We start from the raw sequence: 19,161 nt of genomic DNA, 5'->3' as shown, positions 1-19,161 counted from the left end.
ATATCATTAATGATTGGATGGGTCTGGGATACCTTCATTTTCAAAAAAGCTCCTGGATGAGACTAAACCTTCCAGTATTAGGACATACTCAACTAGCAATAATTCCTAGAAATTATTTGCAGGTTTTAAAGACCTTTCAAAAGATTCATGTATATATATGCACATATAGACACACATGTACATATACATACATGAGTTTTTTGAGCTAGGGTCATGCTATGTATGTTATAGGTCAGGCTGGACTAAAACTCATGATTCTCTTGCCTCTACCCCCTAAGAGCTGCTTACAGGTGTGAACCATCATGCCTAGCTAGATATTTTGGAATGATATCAGACAAGCAGGATTGGCATCTTCATAGACCTACTGGCACTGTGATTCTTTGCTAAGGAAAGGAAAGTTCAGGAAAGTAACATGAAGCTTAAACTTCTAGAAGATCTTTTTTCACCATTTTTGGCGACTCCTAAAATAGCAATATTTTTGGAGAATGAGGTGTGAATAGGATTTTGTTTTGCCTCCAGGAACATAAGCAACAGGAACTACACCTAGACTTACATATACATGAATATACATGCAGCCATCACCACATTCCTGGGGGAGAAAAATGGAAGCCTCATGAGTAAGCTCTATGAACACCCAAAAAATCTTACCTGTATTTCAGATTCTCTGTCCAGAACACTAATTTAGCTTAATCATTTTTCTTTACCAGAATATTCCTGTTATGAAATCTATCCTTGCAAGACTATGGATCCTTATTCTGCCAAAGCTATATGAATATTTGTAACATCACTCATGGGTCATACAAAACATACAAATACAGTCCAGGCAGACAAGACACACCGACAATAAGCATGCATACCTGTCCTGTCATGTACCAAATGTCTGTCTGTGGGCCTTATACAGCTCACAGGCTGGACAGCTTCCACCACTGCGTTAAAGTACATACCCACTGGATGCAGGCTCACGCCTACTCAGGAGAATGAGATCTGAGGGTCACGGTTCAAAGCCAAGCAGGGCTTTGAGACTCTTATTTCCAATTAACCACCAGAAAACTGGAAGTTACACTGTGCCTCAAAGTGATTGAGCACTAGCCGTGAGCAAAGATTCCAGGGACAGCGCCCAGGCCCTGAGTTCAAGCCCCATGACTGATTAAAAAAATAAACATATCCTTCAAAATGTATTAGTAGCTGGGCACTGGTGGCTTGTAATCCTAGCTACTCAGGAGGCTGAGATCTGAGGATCGCGGTTCAAAGCCAGCCCAGGCAGGAGAGACCGTGAGACTCCTATCTCCAATGAACCACCAGAAAACCAGAAGTGGCACTGTAGCTCAAGTGGTAGAGCTCTTGCCTTGAGCTGAAGAGCTGAGGGACAGCGCCCAGGCCCAGAGTTCAAGCCCCATGACTGACAAAAAAAAAAAAAAAATAACCACATGCCCATTTGCAGCTAATTTCCCATTCTCTTCCCTAGGCCCTGGCAACCACCATGTATCTATGGCTTTATCTGTTCTAGTCTAGACATTTAATACAAATGAAATAATGTATGTAGTTTTTTGTGTCTGGCTTCTTTCACTTAGAATAATGTTTCCAAGGTTGATTTATATTGCAGCATGAATTAGTACTCTGTCCCATTTTTTTATGGCTGAATTATCCTATATCCCTGATCCACTACATTTCATTTATCCAATTTCACTTTTTTCTACATCTTTGTCAATACTTATCTTTATATTTTTAAAGTTTTTAACTATGTATTTGTTATTTGCAAATAGTTGTACAAGGGGGATACAATCTAATGTCCATTTATTTGTATAATTCGCTTTGATTAGTCACCCCTTCAATATGCCCTTTTCTGCCTATCAGTCTGTCACTCTCACCAAGCTTTCTACTGTTTTTCTTATTACAGCCATCCTTGCAGTGATAGGATCTCACTATGGCTTTGATTTGCATTTCCTCAATGACTAATGATATTGAGGACCTATTCACACGCTTATAGGCTAGTTGATTGTTTTCTTTGGGGAAGTATCTATTCAAATCCCCCATTCATTTTCAGTTGAATTGTGTCGATAAGGCTGCCACAATAAGTTACCACGGATTGGGTGGCTTAAGCAACATAAACTTACATTCTTGCAGTCCTATAGGCCAGAACTCCAAAATCAAAGTGGTTTTGGTTTCTCTCGAGACTTGTCCACTTGTTTTGGCTACCTTCTCAATGTGGCCTCTGGGTCCTCTTCTAGGTTTTTGTTTTGTTTTGTTTTTTGGGTCCGGTCGTGGGCCTGAACTCTGGGCCTGCGCGCTGTCCCTCAGCTCTTCAGCTCAAGGCTAGCACTCTACCACTTGAGCCACAGCACCACTTCCAGCTTTTTTCTTTTTGCTTATGTGGTGCTGAGGAATCGAACCCAGGGGCTCAGGCATGCAAGGCAAGCGCTCTACCACTGAGCCACCTTCCCAGCCCCTCTTCTAGGTCTTTGTGTGGATGCATAGTTCAAGTTTTTCTCTTTCTCCATAGAAAGACACCTGGGCCTACTGGAGAGAGCTTCATCCTTACAACCTCACTTAACCTCAGATACATTTTTCAGGTTTTACTGCCAAAGGTAGTAATATTGAGGGGTTCAACAAATGAATATGGGGAGAGCACATAATTCAGTCATTGTATAGCCAGTCTATATTAAACTTAGAACAACCAAAAGAAAATAATTTCAATCCTTCTCCAGTCATCACTTTCATATTTAAGACTTAACTATGCAAGTATTTTTGTTTTTGTTGTTCTAAGTTCCTGCAGCAGGACACTCGTTCAAATCATTTACAGTGGCTTAAATAGTCTATGCAAGAAAATTCTAACTGTCTGACTGACTACTGTTAAATACTACTTGGTCCCAATAGGATACGTTAGAAAAGATGGTGGATCTGCTATTTTTCATGAAATAGAACTTTGACCAGAAGATAAAGTCATCAATAGTCCTTTCCCAATGACCGTCATCTCTCTCCACAGATTTCTGTTTGTGCTACAAACACAAAATCCAGGCACAGCAATATGTACTATCAGCTATGCTTTTTGGCCTCAAATGTTAATGCAGAAATATCCATATTATACAAAGCATTCATTTTTCCTAAACTACTTCAACTAGTTTCACCATAAAGTTGTTTATCCTCTTCAATCACTCTCCCTCCATCAAGAACCTTCTCCCACTGCATCTATTGCTGAGCTTGATTCTGAAATTACAACCTCATGATTGCCCTCCAGGCACAAGAGAAATGGAACTAGATAAGACTGACAGCAAGAGTAGGTGTTTGACAATATAACTTAACATGGAAATGCCCTGTACCAGAGTTGGGGCTTTTTAGTAACAACTGGAAGCACCTTGGAGAAAGGAAGAAGTAAGACAGCAGAGCCTCTGGCTCTTCATCCAACACTGACATCCTTGTCATTCAATCATTACCTTTCCTGGCCATCCACGCCTAGTCCCCAACATGGAAGGGAGGGCACCCCTGAGCCCTAAGCAGCTCCACACACTGAGCTCTGAACAGTTGCATAATTATTACATCTTGAGAAGGGATGAAACAGGATTCAATGCAAAGGAGAAGCAAAAAAGAATTCTAATAATGAAACAGAGCTCAAAGGTAATAGCTCTGTAACTGGCCAAGAGCACAATGGAACCAGTCCTAAGCCAGGACTAGTTCTGTTCTATTACAAAAAATCAAAACCAGCACATTATTTTATATTTGGAATTACTGAAAATGTTTTAGTTGTGGAGATTTTAGTGATATATACTGGGTGGAGAGAGAACAAAAAAAACAATAGCCAGATATGGTGGCACATGCTTGTAATCCAGGCACTTGGGAGACAAAGATAAGATGATTATGAGTTCAAGGCCAGCCAAGGCTACATAGCGAAGAAGGGGAATGAAAACAGGAAGAAGGGAGGGAGAGAGAGGGGGAAGAAGAGGGAAAGAATGAAGAAAGGCTGGGAGAGTGGAAGAAGGGAAAGGAAAAAGAGGGAGAGAAAGAAGAAGGAAGGAAGGAAGGAGGGAGGGAGGGAGGAGGGAGGGAAAGAAGGAGGGAAGGAAGGGAAAGAGAGGGAGTGACGGAAGGAGGAAGGAAGGGAGGGAGAGAGGGAAGGAGGCAGGCAGGGAGGAAGGGAGGCAGGGAGGGAGGGAAGGAAGGAAAAATGAAAATTACTGATGATAAAAAAACAAAGAATTGCCCAGGAAAAACAACTAAACTGAGTCCAATTATGTGTAGTAATTACAGTCATTAAACAATGAGTATAAACCGAAACCAAATTTATAATTAACTATTCTTGCAACAGGGAAAGTAGTAGTAAACATATAAGGGGAATGAATGTAGGTGAGCTACCTATAACTATAAAAAGGAAAATCTATAAACATATAAAAGAAAAAATCAATAATGTCAACTTAAAAATGAATACTAGCTTGTAAGATATACCCTTATAAGATATACCCTTATAACCAAACATACATGCAAAATTATTAGTCTGAAAAGACTAGTGAATTTAGAAAAATCTCAAACACTCTTGGTTAAAAGTGTAAAACTTATACAACTATTATGAAAACTGAACAGGGCAGAGTGACTGACTAGCAAATATAAGACCCTGAGTTCAAGCGGTGGTGGCTCATGCCTGCAATCCTAGCAAGTTGGAAGTGTGAACTCTGAGAACTGCAGTTCAAAGCCAGCCCAGGCAGACAAATCCATGAGACTCTTACCTCCAAGTAACCGCTAAAAAGTTAACTGCCAGGCACTGCTGGCTCACACTTGTAATCCTAACTTCTCAGGAAACTGAACTGAAGATTGCAGTTCAAAACAAACCTGGGCAGGAAAACTCACAAGACTTTTATCTCCAATTAACTGGAAATGGAGCTGTGTCAGCCTTGAGCGAAAGAGCTCTGAACAGCACCCAGAACCTTAGTTCAAGCTCCATGACCAACATAAACTAAAAAAGCTAGAACTGGAGCCATGGCATAAGTGCAGAGCACCAGCCATGAAGGAAAAGGCCAAGAAGAGCACAAGGCCCTGAGTTCAAGTACAGTAGAAAAATAAATAACAGCGAACTAGATATAATTAAAGTTATATCATGATAATGGATTCAAAGACATAATATTAAGACTGCACAAAGTGGATTTTTACACAGCCATTAGGAAGGATAATAGTATGTCATCTTCAGGGAAATGCATGGACTTAGAACAAATCTTAAGTGAGGTAAGCCAAGCAGAGAGACAAAGCATGTGTTCTTTCATATACAGTAGCTAGATCTAAAGTACCAGGACATAATAAATTATACAGGTCTCTAGGCATTCACACACAGTGAGACCAAAGGAGGAGACCAACAGAAAGGCACAATGCCTATGTGCCTATTTGATCATACAAAATAATATCAGTGTAATCCTAGCTACTCAAGAAGCTGAGATCTGAGGATCATGGTTCAAAGTCAGCCTGGACAGGAAAGTCGGTGAGAGTTTTATCTCCAATTAACCCCCAGAAAACCAGAACTAGTGCTGTGGTTCAAGTGGTAGAGCGCTTGCCTTGAGGCTGAAGAACTCAGGGACAGTGCCCAGGACAGAGTTCAAGCCCCATGACTGACAATAATAATAATATCAAAATGAAGTCCAGGAAATGAAAACAATAGGTTTTCTTTTTCACTGTTTTTATTTTCTTTCCTTTTTGTTCTGTTTGTTCATTTATGTCTTTAGAAGTAGAAGGGAGGCACAGAAATGCAGGGTCAAAGGATGAACAAATGCAACAGTGATACTCACTAAACACTATGTTGAAAATGAACTAGGGAAAAACAGAGAACGAAGGAAGGAGTAATATTGTCCAAAAAGAAATGGACTTTTTACCTGACTTATGTAACTGTAACCCCTCTGTACATTACCTTTATAGTAATAAAAAATTAAAACAAGATTGCAGTACTTCTCAAACTAATATACAGATTCAATACAAATTCAATACAAAATGATCATGGGCTAGATTGTCTAGAATAGCTAGACAATAGGGGAGAGAAGCTAGTAGACAAAGTCTACCAAAGCATTCAAGGAAAAAGATAAGTTTTTTTTTTTTAACCAATGAGAAGCGCTTGAATTGCTTACACATTAAAAAAAGAAAATAGCAACTGAGCTGTCGCAGCCTACCAGCAGCCTGACAACACTGTAAGTCTCTGGGCTTAGAGATTTTTTTAGCAGCTCACTGGGTCTTCAGTCTTAAAAAAGTCCATGAAGCATTATTAATTTTTTTGTTAGAAACTGGAGTAAGAAACATGAAATGCCAAAGGTCTCATATCTAAAATATACCTGGAACTCAAAAAATTAAATCCCCCAACAACAAATTCTCAAAGAAACAACTGCCCAATAAATAAGTGGGCTAAAGACTTAAAGAGAAAATTCTCTGAATAGGAAAGAAGGATGGCCAATAGACACATGAAGAAATGCTCAACCTCTCTACCCATAAAAGAAATGCAAATCAAAACACTGAGATACCACCTCACCCCAGTTAGAATGGCTATAATCAAGAACTCTAATAACAACAGAGGTTGGAAGGGATGTGGACAGAAGGGAACCCTACTGCATTGTTGGTGGGAATATAAACTGATTCCAACACTTTGGAAACCAGTATGGAGGTTCCTCAAAAGACTCTACATAGAGCTCCCCTATGACCCAGCAACCCCACTTTTGAGCATTTATACAAATGATCACAAACAAGACCACACTAAAGCTACCAGCACAACTATGTTTATTGCAGCATTATTTACAACCCAGATGCCCCTCAGTAGATGAATGGATCAAGAAAATATATATATACACAATGGAATTCTATGCCTCCATCAGAAAGAATGACAATGCCCCATTTGTTAGGAAATGGAAAGACTTGGAAAAAATTATGTGAAGTGAAGTAAGCCAGGCCCAAAGAAACAGGTCCCATGGTTTCCCTTATTTGCAGTAACTAGTATATGTCTGAGATGAGCAGAAACTGTCAGATAAGTTGACGTTAGGTGAAATGAACCCCAAGATAAGGATTCAAATGGTTTTTCTTTCTTGCTATTGTTTCTAACATGTTTATAATGTACCATGTGGTTTTTTTGTTGCTTTGCATGTCCCTCCCCCATGGTATAACCCCTGCTTTCACTGTATTTGATGTTGATATAATTTGTGGAGGGGAAGGGAAAAAACAATTCATTTAAATAGGGATACAGGTGGACCCATTGCAACAATGAGATGTACAAGTCGTTATGTCAAGGGCTGGGAAGGTGGCTCAGTGGTAAGAGCGCTTGCCTTGCATGCCTGAGGCCCTGGGTTCGATTCCCAGCACCACATAAGCAAAAAGAAAAAAAAGCCGGAGGTGGCGCTGTGGCTCAAGTGGTAGAGAACTAGCCTTGAGCTGAAGAGCTGAGGGACAGCGCTCAGGCCCAGAGTTCAGGCCCCACGACCGGACCCAAAAACAAAAACAAGTCGTTATGTCGAAAAACAGAGTGGGGGGTGGAGATGGGAAGGGGTGGGAAGGGGAAACAAAGGAGGAGTCAACAATGCTTGATAAGAGGGGCTGGGAAGGTGGCTCAGTGGTAGAGCACTTGCCTTGCATGCATGAGGCCCTGGGTTCAATTCCTCAGTACCACATAAGCAAAAAGAAAAAAAAAAGCTGGAAGTGGCGCTGTGGCTCAAGTGGTAGAGTGCTAGCCTTGAGCTGAAGAGCTGAGGGACAGCGCCCAGGCCCAGAGTTCAGGCCCCACGACCAGACCCAAAAACAATGCTTGATAAGAAATGTACTCATGGGCTGGGAAGGTGGCTCAGTGGTAGAGCGCTTGCCTTGCATGCATGAGACCCTGGGTTTGATTCCTCAGCACCACATAAGCAGAAAAAGCCAGAAGTGGCGCTGTGGCTCAAGTGGTAAAGTGCTCGCCTTGAGCTGAAGAGCTGGGGGACAGCACCCAGGCCCAGAGTTCAGGCCCCATGTCTGGCAAAAAAAAAAAAGAAATGTACTCATTACCTTGCTCATGTAATTGTAACCCCTCTGTATGGTATTTTCACAATAAAAAAAAAAAAAACAGAAACACGAAATGCCACTTTATAACATCAATAGTAGCGTGTAATTTATATTTATTACTGTGTGAATTTTGTCTTATATTTTAATAATTTATAAATTGATCTCTGATCCCAAGAATCCTCTGGACTCAAAGGAGAATATCTAGAGATCCAACGCCCGTCTCCTGCCTGGCCCCTGCTTTTCTGGACTCTTTCAATCCACTTTGGAATGAATCAAAGAGCCCAGTGAGACCACTAGTGGGGTCTTCTAGCAGGTCTCCTGACTCTAAAGACTTCACTGGAATTGGGACCATTCGTACCCACCCTTGCTGTGAACATGACCAGACACATTATTTATAATTCAGCCATTCAAGATGTACCTGTACTCAAAAAGTCCTGTCTAGGGCTGGAATGTGGTTTAGTTGTAGAGTGCTTGCCTAGCATCCATGAAGCCCTGGGTTCAATTCTTCAGTACCACATAAACAGAAAAAGCACTGTGGTTCAAGAAGTAGAGTACTAGCCTTGAGCAAAAGAAGCTCTGGATGAGTGTCCAGGCCCTGAGTTCAAGACCCAAAACAAACAACAAAACCCACCTTTTTTTGTTTTGTTTCGTTGTGGGGATTGAACTCTGGGCCTAAGTGCTGACCCTGAACTCTTCAGCTCAAGGAAAGCACTCTACCACTTGAGTCACACATAGTACTACTTCCGGTTTTCTGATGGTTAATTGGAGATAAGTCTCATGGACTTTCCTGCCTGGGCTGGCCTTGAACCAGGATTCTTAGATCTCAGACTCCTAAGGAGCTAGGATTACAGGCCTAAGCCACCAGCACACAGCTATATTTTAAGTTTATTTTTCAGGTGAACAAAAATACACTCGAAGAACTCTGCCTAAAGAAAAAAAAAAAAAAAAAACCTCTATCTTATGCCATGCCATACATAAAAATTATCTTAAAGCCTGGCCGGTGGCTCATGCCTGTAATCCTAGCTACTCAGGAGGCTGAGATCTGAGGATCACGGTTCAAAGCCAGCCTGGGCAGGAAAGACCGTGAGACTCTTATCTCCAATAAACCACTATAAAACCGGAAGTGGCGCTGTGGCTCAAGTGGTAGAGTGCTCGCCCTGCTGAAGAGCTGAGGGACAGCGCCCAGGCCCAGAGTTCAAGCCCCACGACTGGCAAAAAAAAAAAAAAAAAACAATTATCTTAAAATAGCTTACAGACCCAGAGCTAGTCACAAGACCTAAAACTGTTAACAGGTCTATCAGTAGGGATAAATATAGATTTATTAGCATAGATAGAAGAAACAATCACAAAGAAAAAAACTTAGTCATTTATCAAATGTCAAAATGTCTGTACTTTAAAAGGTGTCATATAGAGGGCTGAGGTGGGGCTAAAGTGGTAGAGCAAGCAGAAAGCCCTGAATTCAAACCCAATACCAACACAATAAATCAATAAATAGGATCACAAACAAAACAAAGCTGCAAGCTAGAGGAGAAATATTATTTTTTTCTTAAAACTCAGTAAGAAACCCCAAATAAAAATGGGCAAAACATTTTAATATACATATTTCCCCCCAAAAGTTACAAAAATGTCAAGTTAAGTTTCTGAAAAAGAGTTCAACAGCATCAAGGAAAAGTAAAATCACAATCAGATGCCATGAGACATCCATTCAACTGGATAAAAATTTAAAAACTAACAATACCAAGCATAAAGATGTGGAGCAACTCAAATCTTCATTTTAAAAACTGCTGTTAAATGAAAAAGGATGTAGATATTTTGGATAAGTTTGACACTTTCAAGTTTCACATATTTAGCCTAAGACTCTGCAATTCTATCCCTAGACTTTTATCTAAGAGAAATGAAAATGTATGTTTAGACAGAATGTATTTGTAGATAGCAGCTTTATTCATAATACAGCAAACTTCAAAGCAACCTAGATGTTGATCAATAGGAACAGCTAAACAAATAGCATTTTCTTATAGTAGAATTATACATCAGAAAGAAACTAAATAAATGAATCCAATTTTTAGAAAGCTAACATTTCAAAGTAACTGGAAAAATCTCAAAATGCAAACTATTTATTCACAAATTTCACAACCAACAAACACTCATTACACAAGACAACATACCAAATGTTAAGTACTCATTTCTCAAGATACCTGAATGCCTTTTGAGAATATTATTTAATAAAATAATTATTTAATCATTCTAAAGCTGACCATTCTAATCCAGGCTCTTTCTGTGGTATAACCTAGGGGAAAAATATAATACTTCTTAAGGCAAGTGCTGACTTCAACTGTGTAAAGAAAGAGATAAGCATTCCACTAAAATAATTTTTTTAATCATCCTCACAAAAATGTAGGCCTAACAGTGTTAGGTAAGATTCTTTAAAATACAGTAGCTAGTTAGCATTTATCCCTAACTGATAAAAAGTAATTTAGACCAATGATACCTTCCTGAGTGTCGGAAATAGTAAGACCCAACAGTTCTAAATGATTGTACTACAAAGTACAATGTAAAAGTATCTATCCATGTTAGCAATTATAGGTCATGAATATAAGTACAGACTTTTAATAAATTATTTTTTGATGTCCTGTTTAATCTCATTTGTATTTTTTAATTTTTTTTCTATTTTTGAGACAGGGTTTTGTATATAGCCCAGACTGACCTCAAACTTAATAATCCTCTGTCTCAGCCTCACAAATGTTGTAATACAACCAGGCCTGGCCATAAACTACTTCTTTTAACATAACCCTCTCATACTTGTGGGATTAGACTATAAATCACATTCCAGTTTCTATGTATGTTTGCTTAAGTTATTCACTCATTGGCATTATAATGATATCCTTACTTTTTTATTTTTAGAAGAATCTTATTTAGTTATTTAAATTGTAATTATTTTTTCATTTCACTGACTAGATCTACAAAAATAATCTAGAAAAGTAATTTAAAATCATCAGCTGAAAAGTTACAAGCAAAAAGTGTTTTCACATGACCAACAAAAAAAAATGTTTGCAGGGTTCTCTATGCTTCTAAAAATAAAGAAAATAAACAGTGATTTTGAGTGCGATAATGTAGTACAACTTGTTGACATGTCTGTAACGCCATCATCTTAAAAATGCACATTTAAAAAGTGACTACTATGGGCTAGGGATATGGCTTAGTGGTAGAGTGCTTGCCTAGCATCCATCAAGCCCTGGCTTTGATTCCTCAGTACCACATACACAGAAAAAGCTCGAAGTGGTACTGGGGCTCAAGTGGTAGAGTGCTACCTTTAGCAAAAGAAGCTCAGGGACAGTGTCAGGCCCTGAGTTTAAGTCCCAGGACTGGCAAGAAAAAAAAAAAAAAAGACTAGTAGTGGTAAAGAACTACACTGCCATGACAATAAAAAACATCATTTAACATTTACCAATATTTCACACATTTAACAAATACTAAAGGAGATGACTACTACTGGTACAGGTAATATCAAGACAAGCCAAGAGCAAATGGCCTACTCCTGTAATCCTAGCTACTCAGGATGTTGATAGCTAAGGATCATTGTTCAAAGCTAGCCCAGGTTAAAAAAAAAAAAAAAGTCCATGAGATTCTTATCTCTAATGAACCACCAAAGAACTACAAGTCGAGCTGTGGCTCAAGTAGTAGAGAGTTGGCCTTGAGCAAAAAAATGCTAGAAGCCAGTACCCAGGCCTTTCAAGCCTCAGCTAGTACTGGCACAGAAGCACAAATCAGAATAGAAAGAAACACCAAGAATATGTACAGGATGTATACATTTGCATGCATTTTCAGGCAACCTTTCAAAGATTCTATATAGAACAAATGATAACTTTGAATCAAAATGAATGGTAAAATTATTCAAGTTTTTTGAAGACTTAATTCAATAAAGATGGAAGCGGGAGGGATGGAAGAATAAATAATGGCAACATTTTTCTAGGAGGAAAAGAAACCATACATTCCCTTCACTATAAAACAAATGTCAATGGGTCAATACTTCAATAACTATCAAGTTATTCACTATCCAAGAATATACTTTTCAAGTTATATCTTTAAATGTAACCACTAACATTTCCAAATTAAACTAAGTTTATCAACCAAACCACATTTTTCTCAGGAGTTTAACCTCAAGTATAAATCAACTTAAAAAGCACAGTCCAACAATACATAATAATTCTACCATTGTGTTTTTATATACCTCATCTGAAGAAAATGTATTTTATGGACAGGAGTCTTATCCTCTCTCCAGAGAGTGTATCTGTCTAAATGTTAAGCAGTAATCAGATAGACAGACTCAAATAACTTAAGGTGTGTACAGCTTCATCGGGCTTTGATAAAAACAGAGTTATCTGGTAGTGTGGCACCCTCTTCCTTCTCAGTTACAGTCTCTACTGTCCCAGAAGCTGACACAATAACCATTGTTTTATTTGCTGACACTGTCTTCTGCTTCTCAGCAATTGCTGCGCACACAGCCACAATTTCGTCACTTTCAAAGTCATAGTCAGGGATAGACTTGGGGGAAAACTGTGTTGCTCCAGATGGTGCTTCACTTTTTTTAACTCTTTGTGCTACCTTCTGCTGCTCCTGGAGGGTTCTTGCCCAAGAAAGGTCTTCTTGCCATATTTCAGGGTTCATCGGATAGATGTGAAGGGCTATTTGAAAACTTCGAATTGCCTAGGGGGAAAAAAAAACAGGTCAGAATTTTTCATTTGTTCCTTTCTAAAACCCAGTATGCTTAAGATGATTATATGTGTGTGAGTATGTAGACTCATCGATACACACACACTCGAATGTATTACTGTGATATATTAGAGCGTTAAGGATAAGGCTGGGAAGGTGGCTCAGTGGTAGAGTGTGCCTTGCATGCATGAGGTCCTGGGTTCAATATATAAGCAGAAAAAAAAGCCAGAAGTGGCGGTGTGGCTCAAGTGGTACAGCGCTAGCCTTGAGCTGAAGAGCAGAGGTACAGGCCCATAACCAACAACAAAAACAACAACAACAAAAAAAAGAACATAAAGGATAGAAGTTAGGCTTCTGCTATGACTGAGTAAATATATACACACACACACACATATATGAGAGAGAAAGTGACAGATGAAATGCTGACAGACTAAGAGCCATTAAAACAAAAGTACTAGTACATAAATCTGCAACAAAGAGAATGTATTGTTCAGTTTCTGCAAATTAGCAAATATATAAACCTGGGGATTTCCTGGACCAAGTCCAAATAGCATGATACCAGGAAGACATACTACTGAAGTCAAGAGTTTATATCTTAACAATACTAACATTTATTGAGGGTTACTGTATTCTAGCCACTATTCCCAAAGATCTATATGTAATAACTCACATATTTTCACAATTATTCTAAGAGGTTTTCATCCTAATTTACAGATGCACAGAGATCGGTTACTGAAGGCCTGGACTGGAAAGGGGCCAGGTTGGATGCAAACACAGGCAGGATGGCCTCAAAGGCCATGTTCCTAATTATTTGTTGCGCTTCCTAGTTAAAAGGACTCCACTTCAATGTGGATTCACAGCAACCTCAGCTCTCCTGACACATTGGCTTGGACCACTCTTTGTTCTATGTATTTTAGGATGTGCAACAATATTCCTGATCTCTATGCACTTACTGTGGGCAACATGCCCTTTCTGTTTGAGAAACACTGGTTTAAGTCAACTGTGGGGTTTCTCTGAGAACATGTGCTCTATGCAAAAGATTCTTACACAAAAAGACTTATGCTGGGCACCAGTAGCTCACGCCTGTAATCCTAGCTACTCAGAAGGCTGAGACTGAAGATCGCGGTTCAAAGCCAGCCCGGGCAGGAAAACCCATGATATTCTTATCTCCAATTAACCACCAAAAACTGGAAGTGATGCTATGGCTCAAGTGATAGAGCACTAGTCTTGAGCTGAAGAGCTCAGGGACAGCACCCAGGCCAGGCTCAGAGTTAAGCCCCACAACCGACCAAAACACCCAAAAAACTTATTTTAGGATTTCACAGATACATGATCTGCTGTAGGTCCTTTACACATCATTATAAAGTGATGACTGTAGAGAGATGAAAAACAGTTAAACAAAGCATATTAATTTTTTAATACTAAACTGAGCTTTTTTTTAACTGTATTTTGTCTTTTCTTTTTTGGTACTGGGCATCAAACCCAAGGACGCTCTGACACTGAGCTACATCCCAACCCTAAACTTAGCTTTTAAACTGGGGCAAGAATGTCAGTCTTAAAAAAAACTCTTTGGAAGAGTTAAAACAAAACAAACAAACAAAAAAACAGGCTATACTTAGATCAGACGCAATAACTCACACCTGTAATCCTACTCAGCAGGCAAGGTTTGAAGCCAGCCTGTATAGGCAAGTCCATGAGGCTCTTACCTCCCATCAGCTACGGATAAAAAGCTGGAAGTGAAGCTGTGGACTCAAGTGAAGAATGCTAGCTAGCACTGTGCACAAAAGCTCAGGGACAGAACCCAAGCCCCGAGTTCAAGCTTCAGAAATGCAGTGCATACACATGCATAACATATACCCACACACAGACAAATGTGGAAGGGGAATTGTGGTGTCATATAGCAGGCATATGTTTCACTTTTCCAAAAACTGCTAGGTCATTTTCCAAAGTAGCCGTACCATTATCTATGCCATGAATAATATCATCTATCCCATGGATGATGGTAACAATTTCTCCCCATTCCCATAAACTTGTCTCCTTCTCTTGTGGGGGGAAGGCCTACCATATGTCCTCCTCTTCAGCTCAGCAGAATAAGTAGAAGAAAAAAATGTCCTAGCTCCGCATTCTCCCTGGGGAAGGACCAGCTGGCACTCACTGTGTTCAATGCTTCCACAAAGGTTTGTATGTTGGAATCTTGGGCCTCAATCTAACAATATGGGATCTTCAAGACATGGAGAACTAGAAGGTAGCTAGGCCACTGGGGGAACTGCCTGCGGAAGCGAGGAATGCTTATAGAGTGAGTTTGGTTGGTTTGGTTTTATTTTGTGGTACTGAGAATTGAACTTTGTGCATGCTGACAGAGTATTCTATGGCTGTGCTACATCCCCAGTCTCCAGATCTTCCTTCCTGTCCTTCCTTACTTCCTTTTGTCCCTCCCTCTGTCCCTCTTTTTCAAAACAGTCTATCTATGTATCTCAGGCTGGCTTTGAATTCATTATGCAGCCCAGACTGGCTGACCTCAAATATGCACTCTTCCTGCCTCCAGAGTAGGCATGTGCCATCAAACATTCTTACTAAAGCAAGCTATTTTAAAAGCGCAGTCCTGTATCCTAAATCCCAATCCTGTTTCCTGACTCATCACATGTTCTCTCCCACTCCCACCCAATCCCACTATGTTGCCAGCAACTATGTTGCGGTACAGAGGCAACAGGGCCCTAGAGGGCCAAATTGATGGGCCACCTGATCTTGGGTTTTCAGCCCTAAAGACTGTGAACTAAACAAACCTATGTCTTTTATAAAGTTCCCAGCCCCATACATTTTGTTATAGGAATGGAACATGAACAGAGACAACTGGCTTGACTTGTTTCCCATGGTGTACTGTCGGGACTGGGAAAAATCTAACTGCCGGGGACTAGAATGCAATGTTTAGGCTGACAATTACTATAACTCCTATCCCTAGTGGAGCACAGAGTAAATAAAGAAGAAAACCAAGCCAAAACAAAACAAAACAACAAGAAAACCCTCTACCTTCCAGTCTCTGCTTGGAAAGGAAAAGTCAATAACTAGAATGCCTAATGCCCAACTTTTTTCTAGAGCCATATGAAAAGAGTGATTTCTGTCTTACCTTTCTTAGAAATCTATGACCTGGCATATCTAATCATCTAGGAAATAATGACAACAGAAATAGGACTTAGTCATAGCTCCACCCTCTGGCACAGAGCAACCAAATGCAAAACCCTAGCTCCTTGTTCACCCAGCTTCTCCTAGAGAGGAAGAGTCTTGGGTGGAGCATCCAAAAATTCACCTTCTAAGACCTACCTTCAGTCTTGTTATGGTGTACTGACAGACCTCAAATAACAAATAAAACAAGTTGTATTCATAGAAAGTTGTGAAAGGCCCTAGAATCTCTGGCCAAAATGACGACCAAAAATTACTAACGAGGTTAGTCTATGAAGTCTGAGACAGTAGGCTGCTTTTGTCTAACCTGTAGTCCTCAACACAAAGAGGAATAGAAGAAGAATCAGAGAAATATGTTACATATAAACAAAATAAATTTCTACAAACCAATTGCAAAGAAATGGAGTTTACAATTTACCTGAAATTTTTTTCAGAAGAATCCAAGATCAATGAGGTTGTAGGAAAATAAATAGAATTTCAATACAGATAAAAAATAAAGTACTGGGGTTGGGAAGGTGGCTCAGTGGTAGAGCGCTTGCCTTGCATGCCTGAGGCCCTGGGTTCGATTCCTCAGCACCACATAAGCAAAAAGAAAAAAGCCGGAAGTGGCGCTGTGGCTCAAGTGGTAGAGCGCTAGCCTTGAGCTGAAGAGCTGAGGGACAGCACCCAGGCCCAGAGTTCAGGCCCCACAACCGGACCCAAAAAATAAAAAATAAAGTACCACACAGATCACAAATTTGAAGCATTCTACACTAAAAAAAAAAATTAATAATAACTAAAAGAGTTTAGTACCAGATTTCAGAAAGCATAAGAAATGATCAGTAAACCCAGAAAACGGTCATCAGAATTATTTGGTCAGAGAAGCAAAAAAAGAAAAATGAACAAAAGTAGGAAGAAAGCCTACGGGACCTATAAGATAGCATCAAGCAGACTAATATACATATTACGAGACTCTAAGAAGGCATTAAGGGGAAAGAAACAAAAATACTCTGGGAATGCTTCCCAAATCTATAAATGATTGATATTCAGATCTACAAAATCAAATGACCTTGAATTGTATGAACACAAATAAGTCCATACAAGACACAGTATAATCAAACTATCAAAAGTCAAAGACAAAGAGAAAATTTTGAAAAGTGGGGAAAAAAGCAACTTGTCACAAGCAAGGTAACTCCAATAAAAATATCAGCAAATTTCTCAATTGAAATCTTGTGACCAGAGGATGTAGAAGAAGTTTCGAAGTGCTTAAAGAAAGAAATCAAAGTGCCTGCCAAGAATATCACACCTAACAAAACTGTACTTCAAAAATAAAGGAGAGGGGCAGGCAAGGTGACTCAGTGGTATAGTGCTTGCCTTGCATGCATGAGGCCCTGCATTCGATTCCTTAATAGTGCTTGCCTTGCATGCATGAGGCCCTGCATTCGATTCCTTAACACCACATAAGCAGAAAAAGCTGGAAGTGATGCTGTGGCTCAAGTGGTAGAGTGCTAGCCTTGAGCTGAAGAGTTGAGAGACAGTACCTAGGCTCAGAAATCAGGCCCCAAGACCAACAAATAAATAAATAGTAAATGAGAAAGGCCAGGCACTGGTGGCTCACGCCTGTAACCCTAGTTTCTCAGGAGGCTGAGATCTGAGGATTGTGATGCAAAGCCAGCCTGGGCAGGAAAATATGTGAGACTCTTATCTCTAATTAACCACCAGAAAACCAGAAGTGTCGCTGTGGTTCAAATGGTAGAGTGCTTGCTGGCCTTGAGCTGCAAAATTCAGGGACAATGCCCAGGCCCAGAGTTCAAGCCTCATGACTGACAAAAGAATAAAATAAAATAAAAAATAAATGAGAAAGTCTTTCTCAAACAAAAGCTAAGGCAGTTCAGCACCACTACAGCTGCCTCATAAGAAGTGTTAAAGGAAGTTCTTCAAGTTGAAATGAAAAGACAATAAAGAACATATAAGAAAGTGTGAAACCTGTTGATAAATGTAAATACATGAACATATATAAAATACTCAAATATTATAATTGTAGGTAAATCACTTCTAATTCTAGGATAAAAGTTACAAGAGAAAAGTATTAAACTTACTCAAAATGAATCAAAGCATATCAATACAAAAATCATCAAAATATAAAGAAAGACAGCGAGAGAAAAGGCAGTTGACATAACTAAAACTAACAAAACATTTCTCAAAATGGCAGTTGACTATCCTTGACTATTAATCCAAAGTTGCAGCAAAAGCAGTACTCTGAGGGAATACTAACAGCTTTTAGCAATAAATAACTAGAGGAAGAAAAATGATCTCAAATAAATGATCCAATTTTGTCCTTCAAGGAATTGAAAAAGAAAAACAAACTAACCCCAAAATTAGAAGAAAAAATAAATATTATGAGCCGAAATAAAGCAGAGAAAAGAAAAACAGGAAAAAAAACTGAGTTGGTTATTGAAAGATAAACACTCAAGAAAGTTTACCTGGATTTATCAACAGAGAAAACACAAAATCAAAAATGAAAGAGAAATTACAACTGATGCCACAGAGATCATAAGAAATTACAATGAACTCTTATATGCCAAGAAAATGCATTAACTTGAAAAAAAGATGAATTTCTAAAAATATACAATTGAATTAGTAATCAAAATCTTCCAGATAAGCCAAGTGCCTTTGCTCATGCCTATAATCCTAGCTACTCAAAAGGTGACATCTAAGGAACACAGTTCAAAGCAGCCTTGGCAAGAAAGTCCATGAGACTGTTATCTCCAATTAACCACCAGAAAACTGAAAGTGGAGCTATGGCCCAAAGTGGTAGAGCACTAGCCTTGAGGGAAAAAGCTTAGAGACAGTACACAAGCACTGAGTTCAAGAGCCAGACTGACCAAAAGAACAAAAGATATATTTACAAGAGGGCCAGAAAAATCTAAGTTACAAATTAAAACTATCACTAATAATATTTAAATGTAACATTCACCAGAAAGCTTAGCAGTCATAAAGCTCAATATGTACATGTGAAAATGCAATGAGAAATTTGAGGGTGTGAGTTGAGTAGGGAAAGACAGGGGAAGCATGGAAGAAATGACACTGATCAAGATGCACTGTACTCATAAACAAGTTGAATTGAAACTCCGGTCTACATCTACTTAAAGATAATAAAAAAATATTCAAACAAAGAAACAAAATTTGTTTTACTTTTAACTATAAAAGACTTATAAGGGCTGGGAAGGTGGCTCAGTGGTAGAGCGTTTGCCTTGCATGCCTAAGGCCCTGGGTTCGATTCCTCAGCACCACATAAGCAAAAAGAAAAAA

At 39.2% G+C, this 19,161-nt stretch overlaps 1 protein-coding gene across 1 annotated transcript in view; it reads right to left on the bottom strand.

The window, feature by feature from the left end:
• Nucleotides 1-11,622: 11,622 nt before the first annotated feature.
• The window catches only part of Ttc33 (tetratricopeptide repeat domain 33), a 27,974-nt gene continuing 20,435 nt past the window's right edge, over nt 11,623-19,161 (bottom strand). The window contains exons 4-6 of the mRNA XM_013018516.1: nt 14,849-14,899; nt 13,406-13,516; nt 11,623-12,687 (exon numbers count right to left, since the gene is read on the bottom strand). Coding sequence (XP_012873970.1) covers nt 12,334-12,687; nt 13,406-13,516; nt 14,849-14,899 — 516 coding nt within the window. The 3' untranslated portion in view covers nt 11,623-12,333. The remainder of the gene's footprint in view (nt 12,688-13,405; nt 13,517-14,848; nt 14,900-19,161) is intronic.

The sequence above is a fragment of the Dipodomys ordii genome, unplaced genomic scaffold, assembly GCF_000151885.1.
Source record: "Dipodomys ordii isolate 6190 unplaced genomic scaffold, Dord_2.0 Scaffold41, whole genome shotgun sequence".
NCBI lineage: Eukaryota > Metazoa > Chordata > Mammalia > Rodentia > Heteromyidae > Dipodomys > Dipodomys ordii.
This window is presented reverse-complemented; position numbering and strand designations above follow the sequence as displayed.